Source organism: Anas acuta, chromosome 7 (assembly GCF_963932015.1).
Source record: "Anas acuta chromosome 7, bAnaAcu1.1, whole genome shotgun sequence".
NCBI classification, from domain to species: domain Eukaryota; kingdom Metazoa; phylum Chordata; class Aves; order Anseriformes; family Anatidae; genus Anas; species Anas acuta.
Window position 1 is genome coordinate 35,102,880 of NC_088985.1, and position 9,464 is coordinate 35,112,343.

Sequence of the window (9,464 nt, forward strand, 5' to 3'; positions counted from 1 at the left end):
GACATGTAACTATAAAACCATCAGTTCTGTTCAGAGCCAGTCTACTTGAAACTAACTTTTATGCAGCCTTGCACTTTCAGCTTGAGCTGTTTTTTGCCTTACTGCCATGAATGACACATATGTACATACAATCCCATTTTCTACAATTACCACACAGGCACACAAACATTGCCTGCCACATCCTTTCATTGTTTACTTACACAACTGCTGTGTTACAACAAAGCATCACAGTTATTTTGCGCAGCAATCTAATGCTCAGCTTCTTTGTTATCTAGTTTCCCTAACGGCTAGCAACATGCCTTCATCTCCATAAAACCTTTCAGTAAAGTTTATCTCCTATCTGAACATGCAGTTTTGGCTCCCTGCTGTGGTGAACCCTCAAGGATCCAGTTCCATTATATACTTCTGTCAACACAGATGCTGTCAGCTGCTTGAGGTATAGCCGTGCCATTGATTCTGAAGCTGAAGGAGCTTTTGTGTGAAGATGAGGATCAACCAGTATCAAATAACACAAGTATAGTCACTACCTCTGTTCTCCTAATACAGGTATTTCTAAAAGTATGTACAATCATGCTTTTCCTCATAATGTTTTTCTTCATTTTTATTTTTTTTACAGTAATGCATGTTTTCATAGTAACATAGGATTGCTGACTTCAAAGAACTCACAGCTACACTACCACTTTATTCACTTTACACGTTTATTTCATCATTCATTTGAGTGACAACTAGTTCAGATCTCCAGAAAAGGCTCTGATTATGTAAGGCAGTGCTACAAAGGTGTTTTTATAATTATGATGACTTGTTTGGTTGCATGTTTTTTTCATTCTCAGGAGCAGACTTGTCAGTGCGAGATTCTTTGGTGTGGTGTTTTGGGTATCGCCTACAGAATGGGCTCTCAGTATTCTGACCCTTCACAAATGATGTCTGATAAATGGTTAAGCCATCCTCACTGCTAGGAACTGATTCGTGAGCCCACAGGAAGAAGTTCTGTGAGTTCTGCTGCCTTCTCTCTGGTTCTACCTTTCTCCGGCCCATACCCTAGAAAAAAAAGAATGAAAGAAAAATTCATGTAAACATATGACTTACAATCACAGCTTCACAGATGAAGCTTGTAACAGTCACTACCCCACCAGGAAGTTAACAAAGCTGTTACCACAGCAATTTCAAGAACTCATGGTTGATCTTTAGCAAGTTAAAAATAATATTGCCAGACTTGCCTGTACGAACATTTCTGGTTGCATATATAATAGGAAATATGTTGACTTTCCATCCATTACTACTGCTAATAAACCACTTACACTCTGTGTTTCTCTAGCATACTATATACTTGAAGATATTTAGCTATACTTGGCTAAACTAATCTTCAGAGTAACCCAGAGAATTAGGTTAATAATTTTATGTTTGGACTGCAGCAAAGAAACTGAGACAGACTGTGAAATCTGAGTCTTCAAAACTTTCCCCACAGAGAAATGGAGCCTGATTTCACAGTCTGTAGCTTGCAGGAAATTTATTTGAAATTATGTTTGATTAGTATCTCTAAAACTGTGAGACACTGCATGAAGTGCACAGAAATGGAGGTTACTCGGTATTAATGAATTATGAAAACCCAAAAGCTAGGTCTAACACAGCCCAAAGTCAGGGAGGCTTTCAATATCACAGTTTGCTTCTTCCTCCTTTATTCTTTACCTTGTAAACTACTCAGTTTCTTTCACTGCCTGGAAAGATGTAAAAAGCTGAAAAACACGAACCTGTGTCACATACAGTAAAGCCAGAATAATTTAAAATCTCAGAATTGTGGCTTCTGCAACATACATTGAAACACATTTAGACAGGTCTTTTGTTTAAAGAGAGATGAAACGGAAAATAAGGCATGAAGGAAATAAGGTAATAAGATAATAGGAAAGGAAATAAGGTAATGGGGAAATAAGGTATGAAGATATATTGTGGGTGTCCTATGGATTTTGCTTAAACTTATGATGAAGATGAGTCTGAAACAAACATGTGGGACTGTGAATTGTGGGGCTGTGAAGTGGCTAAAACTCCCCAAAACCAAAGGCAATCACTTGTAGCTGAGTAATAGGACATGTAACTGGGTACAAAATCATGTTAAGCCATACCTAGCAGAACCACTAGAAAATGCCTGTCAGAGACCCAGATCACAGAGTTTTATGTTCCTATTGAATTCTCAATGACCATCTGTGCTGCTGTATACATGTGCCAGTCCCAGAGAAGTCACATCCCTATACTAATAAAAAGTGTGTTTGTTCTTTGCTATTTACATTTTTCTCACAATTTAAAGCATTGATAATTTTTGCAAGGTAGAGAAAAGATAACAATCTTGCTGATTTTTCTCAGTGTTGGGTACTTACAAAATCAAAATATTCTCCCACATTCTGTAGGCAGTGTCTGTTGTCATGAGAAGAAAATGGGAAGTTGTTTTTCACTGCTTTCTGAAAAAAAAAAAAATTGAAAAAAAAAATGAATTTTCACATACTTTGTTTGGAGTCTACTAGTCTTAGTTCCTACATTCTGGCAGATGCTGAAATTACAGCTCTCCATTCTAACACAGAAGTCACTTTCATATGTTAAATCTTCATTTACACATGATTTTATTGGGACAAAATGGACTCTCTTTTTTTTTCTTTTCCTTCTATTTTTTACAAAATAATCAGGATGATTTGTGTTCCCTTGACTTGTTGAACATATACATGATTAATATAAAAGCATGAATTTTCAAATAAAAAATGTTACATACAAGCAACAAAATACGAGATATATGTCAGGATTGCCTTGTTTTGTTCACTAGCAAGCCCAAAGCTAATTAAAATGAACTACAAAAGGGACCTCAAAACTGAATTAATCTATGATTTATGTACTGAATGTCATGTACACTGCTTGTTGCAGGGGAAGCGGAGGAGGTATTAATCACATAACTAATTTATAATTCCATTTTTTAACATAATGTTCATCCAGACTCTAAAATGAAACAAGAATTTTAGAAGAAAAAAGGACAACTGTAAAAAAAAAAAGTAATTTAACATATTTATTTTTTAAAGTTTGTTTATTATATATCATTAGCATATTTTTAAAATAGCAAAAAAATAAACACTGAAAGCTCTTCTGGACTATTAGATGGCCTCTGTTCTTCCTCAAACATTATTTTCCTGTTTAATGTTGGGATTTTTATTTTCTCTGTAAATGCTCTAGTGTTTTTTAATTTTACCCATGTGGAATACATTTTTCATCTTCCAACTATGATATTCACCTCCAAACAGAGGAGGAAATTCTAATGTAAAACAGCAAAATATATATTTTTAAATGTGTTTCAAGAATAAGTGGATTTTATGAGATAAAACCTGAATTAGTTCTAAATATAACTGAAGGCCTGCCCGAGCAAGAAGACTGATCAAATACAGAATTTGCCTGATTGCATTGCAGTCCAGTTGCATGATCCTATCTTAGCCTATATGGTATACTAGACAGATTCTCTATATTTGAGGGGAGATACCACACGTTCACTTGTTCTCTCGTATAGATTCAAGCAGACCGTAGCCTGGTTAAGTTCAACAGATAAATTCTTCTGGATGTGCTTAAAAATAAACAACTTCAAAGACAGTAAAATATTAGACTTACTAAAATTTCCTAGTGCAATTACACATCAATCTGAACATTTTAGGAGTAGTGTTTATTACTAGTGCCTATATGCTACAGGAAAATTGAAAATCAAGATGTTGCATGTTAAATATAATTTCTTGGAAGGATTCCCCATATTAAATAATGTTTACAAAAATCTCTTACAGAATAATTGCATGCCTACCGTAACGTAATAAATGAGATATAATATAAGCTTAAAAAGTACTATATTTCTTAGATAATTAATTAACCTCACAGTGAGCGAGTTCCCTCATACAAAGAGATTTGAAACATCCAGCTTCGCATGCAGTGAGCTTCCAAAACTCATCAGCATTCTTTGTAAAATGTCACATTTGTCATCTTCCTCCTCAGATTGTTCACAAGACATCAAATTTTAGCCTTCGATGCTTGTTTGTACTCTTAGTACTAACCTCATTTTAATTCTTGATTAATGAGAGAGAGGAATTCCACTAATGCTTTTCAACAGTGAAGGGTTGCTCAACACAAGGCATAATAATACCAGGTAAACAGTCATACTAGTGTTGATAAACATCTACCTAACCTGGTTCTTTCCAAACAGTGTTTACGGCCAGATGCTCCTCAGAAAGATAGAAAATCAGCATCATGTATAGTTACAATTGTCTCCTTTTCACTAGCCACAAGCTACCATTTTAAATATTCCTTCCTTGCCCATTTCTGCCCTTCATTATAGCAAAATTTGTGAAATGAACTCAGTATAATTGCTATGCTTACAGAAAATGAAGAGAAAATATTCTGTGTGCAAAGTGGGTGAGCAAAGCAAAACTCAGTGTGATGATAAAAACAGGACATAAAGATGTGCTTATGAAAATGTAATATTTTAAATAGGATTTAAAATTGCTGCTGATTGTTTCCAAAATTATCTCAATTCTCATTATGAAGGAAACCTCAACGATGCTTCAGATAGGAAGTTTCTAACTTTTTAATAAGCAAAAATAATTTGTTTGAATATTCACAATTTCTGACAATTCAAAATGGATTGTCAAATTTCAATTAAATGCTTTTGTAGGGCTACTTTACACACAGATTTTGGACTGAGATCGATCATAATATATTCTGGCACACAAGCGTGTCTCAGACAGCTTTAATAACTAATAAAAGGGAAAAGTAACTGGCACTGCTGGAGACCAGCAGGACTGTGAGTACCCCAAATTGTAGCCAAGTAACAGCGAAATACATCTCTCCCTTTGCACTGCCGGCAGTCATTTCACTCCTTGAGGCACAAAGCTGCAACTGCCCTGCTAACTACCTCAAATCTAAGTGCTATTCTTAAACTTTAGCAAGCGGTACCGTGCAGAAAGTGTCTGTAACAGGCTGAATTTTGCAGAGCTGGTAACTCACCTGCTCCCGAGCCCTGTATGCGGGCGGCAGCCTGCCCTCCATGTGCTGGGCCGCCTGCGCGTCCCGGGCCTGCTTCAGGGCAGAGCTGGTGGTTGACTCAGGTTGACTCTGGCATCCTCCAACATGAGCAAACTAGGAAATAGTGAACATTGCGATCAATTAAAAAGAAGAAAATCAGATCAGAAATGTGGGCGAAATTGTGTTTTCCCAGTTGTTTTTGTATTATTGGTGTTGGAGCAGCACCTAGCGGCCCTTAGAAGCATCAGGAGCCTCCCACACACAGTGCAAGCACTACCAAAAACTTACGATATGGATCGGTAAAATGGACAAGAACATTATTTTTGCAGGAACTTTCCGGAAATTGTTTTAATAATGATACTCTGCCTCGTAAAACCATTTAACGTCTTTGTCTCTATTTCCTTCTTATCCCCACGCTACTCCTGCACTTGTATGACAGGAGGCTTGAAAGCACAAAACTTTTGGGGAACGACTCAGAAATTCTAGGCTCGAGGGCTTAAGGGAGTGAAAAAAGTGCTGCGCCATCGCTGCCGAGAGGCCGCTGAGGGCGGGAGCTGGAGGAAATGTCGGCTGGCATCTCCCAGGAGACCATCAATTAGGGATAAATGTAAAAGACCTCAAGCATTGCTGGAAAACTGAAAGAAAATAAAAAAAATAAATAAAAACCTCAGTTTGAGACTGCGTTAGTGTAGTTTTTGTGAATATGTAGGACAATATTTCCTCATAAATGCCGGGAGTGCAAAGTGCCGCTTCCCCCGAAAACACCTGTGACTCGGGAGGGCAGCCTGGGGGCTCTCCTCCCTGAGGGACGTCACCCTCAGCACATCGCTTTTCACCCAGTCCAAGGTTTAAATAAAAAGTCCTGTGCAGCTTTGTCTTTTAAGAAAAACCCTCCCACCACCCCTTACCCAGGCACCGGGGCGCTCTGCGCTGGGGCTGGGCCACCTGCCCTTGGGCATGGCTCCGTGCGTGGCGCTGGCCCTTGCCACTCTGGCCGGAACCCCCCGGCACACCACGGTTGCCATGGTGGGCACTTGTTCCCCTCACAGAGGAGAAGAACCCCCAGAGCTCCATGGTGACAGTGTGGGGAGAAAGCAGGGTGTTTTCTGAGCCCCCCCTGTCCCCTCCAGCTCTGACCCGTGCAGGGTTTTGGGGAGAGGCCCCACCATAAAGTGGGCAGGGGTCACATCTCCATACCATGAACCCTTCAGCCCTGGGGAAAGTTTGCAGGATTTGTAGTTTATGTGCAGGAGCCCCAGCCAACAGATGTTGGCAAAGCTCATTAAAGTCGTATTTTTAGTGTTGTGCCTTTGTATTTTGTGAGACCGGGTTGCCAAGTGATGCTGGCATTTCAGTAAGAGCTGATCAACAGATGAGCAAAACCGCTGCTCTTACTGGTTCGCTGCAGTAAGAAAAAATGCAGCACAAGTAGGGAATGCTGTCTTCAAATGTAGGAGAAATGGAGTTCAGTTTTAACATGATTTGTTAACTTCTTCCAGCACTTCAGTGACACTTTGCAATCTGAATGGTAGTAGCTGAAGAGTCATTTGGGCAGAAAAAAACCAAGGACGCTAGGTACATTACTTCTAAGATGCAATTTCAGGCACTTTTCAAAATTGCTTTACACACATATGCATCTTAATCATCCACTAAACATTTGTTTAAAAAACCTGACAGCACCTGAGGGATTTTTTTTTTTTGCCTTGAGGTCTAAGGACTAACTTGCAATCACCTGTATGGTGTAATTGCCAGCACACCTGGCCCTTGAGCGCTGCTCAGGAGCACTGGGTGTAGGTCAGGGAAAACAGCAGGGACAAGTCTGCAAAGGAGCTTGGATGTCATGGAAGGGTGGCTTTGGGGTGATCTGTACTGTGCCACTTGTCTGCTGGTTGCAGGATTCCCAGTATGTTCATTCCTGTTACTGACCCTTAGATGGGTGCAGAAGATGTTTTTGTACACATAACAATTTGTAATGTTTTTATGGAAGTAGAGAATGGACTGAAATGTAAGGCTTCTTCCACAGGAAGAAAAACTGTGGCAGAGACAAAGCCCTTGCTTATCTCTACACAAGCCTGTTCATGGGCAGTAGCCTAGGCTACCTCCTCACTAAATTAGGCACAAACCAAGACTTTGTCCCCCAAGCCTTGACAGACTGTCAAGAAGGTAACACTTGAATGGCAAGTGGCACTGGCCTGTCTTCCAGCATACTGATATTCAAGGCTAATTTCAGTGGGACTTGGATGCTATAGCCAGCAAATTAAATGACAGAAAATATGGTACTTGTATTACTTAAGTATGAATGATTCAGACAGTCACAGACATTTGTTTTAAAGAAAATTACAAAGTTCCTTCAGCAAAGTCAAATTTTCAATCTTACTATCAGACACAGGTAATGATATTTGGGAATGCTAGCTGCCATCCTGACATTTCTCAAGGCTTTCTTTTAAATGACCTACTTTGTCTCTAGGTATCTGCTGAAGTTTTGGTAATAGATACGAACAATAATTTGAATGTTATTATTAATGATGCCATGCTGTAAGTTACTTTTAATTGCAACATAAAAAGACTTCTGTGGTGTTAATCTAGTTGATGCTAATGTAAACCTGGTGTATGAAAAATAAGCTGTTCCAGATAATGCAATTGAGGTCAAGAAAAAAAAAAAAAAACTGTAAACACTCTGTAAGATCAACATGTGTTGAAAGTCTTAGGTGATTACATTGTCTTCTCAGCCTTGAGTGTAATGAACTGTACTGATGTGTGCCAGGATCAGATCACAAGGCTATGCAGATAGCTCATGCTATTTTTAAGACCAAGGAAGTCAGTGACAGAACAACCAGAGAAGGATAATGAAGAATGTGACAGACAGGGAATGAGCCTACAGTTTGTTTTCATTCTGTTCTAGTTATTTTCAGATTCAATAACTTGAGGCCCATTATTGCAAACTCAAACAAACAGCACTTTAGCTTTAAATACCCAGTGGTAGCTCTTTAGTTTTTCCCCTTTTTTCCATTTTTTTTCCCTGAAGGACTACAGTACTTACATATTTACAGCTGATTTCCACTAAGATATGAATAAAGGTAAAAAATATAAATTTAAAGATGAAACTTAGACAAGTCCCATCCTAACACTATAAATGGACTCCAAAGAAACTAAGGAATAAATAATTATTCCTTGTTCTTCCTGTCTGCAATGGCAGTAGGCGTAATTCCAATTCAATAAAGGTTTGACTGAAACTGCTTTGAAATAGTACTTTAAAGGAATGTTATAACTTCAATAAATTGTATACATATGTTTTCATACAAAAACATATTGCTGTTATTTATGGCATTATTGCCAAGAGATACACTTTGCGCTAGTAAAAATATGCAACATTAGACTGGTTTAGCTTGGTTTACAAGGGAAACGAGACTTATGCAACTGCAGTCTGTCAAGTTGCCTAATAATTTTCAAATCTTCAGGTCATTTTCAATGAATTTTGAGAGAATGGAATAAATTCAAGGACATTTAAGGCCACAAGCTCAATGAGGATCAGTGGCAGGACAGAGAAGTACCCCAGTACAGAAAGGCAGACCCTGCCCACTGGCTCTATGTGTATTGTTTGGGGGATGATGCCAGCCAGCCAGAATTTGTGCAATTAACTTCTGGACCAGTCACCAACTGTACTCTCTTGTGGCATGCAGGTGTCACATGAAAAACCTGTGGCTTTGGCATAGGGAAGGCACAATACCACGTAATAGAAAAACAATGAATGATGAGTGTGGAAAAGCCTGTGGGTGCTATTCATGGCGTAATTCGCTTAACACTTCACAGCTAAGCCTCTGCCAAATTTGGAGTGCAAGCTGAGGCCAGCATGCCACAGCTCGTTACCCTGTACGTAGGGTGCCTGTAGGTTTCCACATGGTTTCCCTAACGCTGCACCCTCTCAGCATACCCAAAAGCCCCACTGCATGCCCAGACAGCCTGTCCCTTCACTGTGTTCAGTCCTGGGCCTCTCACTACAACATCAAGGCCCTGGAATGTGTCCAGAGAAGAGCTGTGAAGCTGGTGAAGGGCCTGGAGCACAAGTCCTGTGAGGAGCGGCTGAGGGCACTGGGGGTGTTTGGGCTGGAGGAGGCTGAGGGGGGACCTCATTGCTCTCTACAGCTCCCTGAAAGGGAGGTGTGGGGAGCTGGGGTCGGCCTCTTCTCACAGGTAACCAGTGATAGGAGCAGAGGGAATGGGCTGAGTTGTTCCAGGGGAGGTTCAGGCTGGAAACGAGGAGCCATTTCTCCTCAGGACGAGCAGCCAGGCGTTGGGACGGGTTGCCCAGGGAGGTGGTGGCGGCACCGTCCCTGGGGGTGCTCCAGAAGGGGTTGGACGTGGTGCTTGGGGACACAGCTCAGTGGGGACACGGGTGCTAGAACCATGTGACTGTGGGGGGCTTTTTCACCCCT

The 9,464-nt window shown here is 40.1% G+C and overlaps 1 protein-coding gene across 2 annotated transcripts; it reads right to left on the bottom strand.

The window, feature by feature from the left end:
* Positions 1 to 676: 676 nt before the first annotated feature.
* Positions 677 to 6,239, bottom strand: TEX36 (testis expressed 36). Of its 2 annotated transcripts, none has more exons than XM_068689296.1 (4): positions 5,940 to 6,239; positions 5,014 to 5,145; positions 2,370 to 2,450; positions 677 to 1,038 (listed from the first exon to the last, which is right to left on the bottom strand). In XM_068689296.1, the coding sequence occupies exons 1-4, from the start codon at positions 6,054 to 6,056 to the stop codon at positions 790 to 792; spliced, it is 579 nt and encodes a 192-aa protein (XP_068545397.1). In that variant the 5' UTR covers positions 6,057 to 6,239; the 3' UTR covers positions 677 to 789. The 2 variants fall into 2 exon arrangements, with proteins under 2 accessions (XP_068545397.1, XP_068545398.1); XM_068689297.1 differs by lacking the exon at positions 5,940 to 6,239 and adding an exon at positions 5,320 to 5,578.
* Positions 6,240 to 9,464: the final 3,225 nt, after the last annotated feature.

What these genes read in the sequence shown, in the direction of transcription:
- TEX36 (XM_068689296.1), bottom strand. Translation starts at nt 6,056, where the DNA reads ATGGCAACCGTGGTGTGCCGGGGGGTTCCGGCCAGAGTGGCAAGGGCC. An exon ending in CAGAGCGCCCCGGTGCCTGG is followed by an intron (nt 5,146 to 5,939) that starts GTAAGGGGTGGT and finishes ACTATTTCCTAG; the next exon opens with TTTGCTCATGTTGGAGGATG. An exon ending in CATACAGGGCTCGGGAGCAG is followed by an intron (nt 2,451 to 5,013) that starts GTGAGTTACCAG and finishes TTTTTTTTTCAG; the next exon opens with AAAGCAGTGAAAAACAACTT.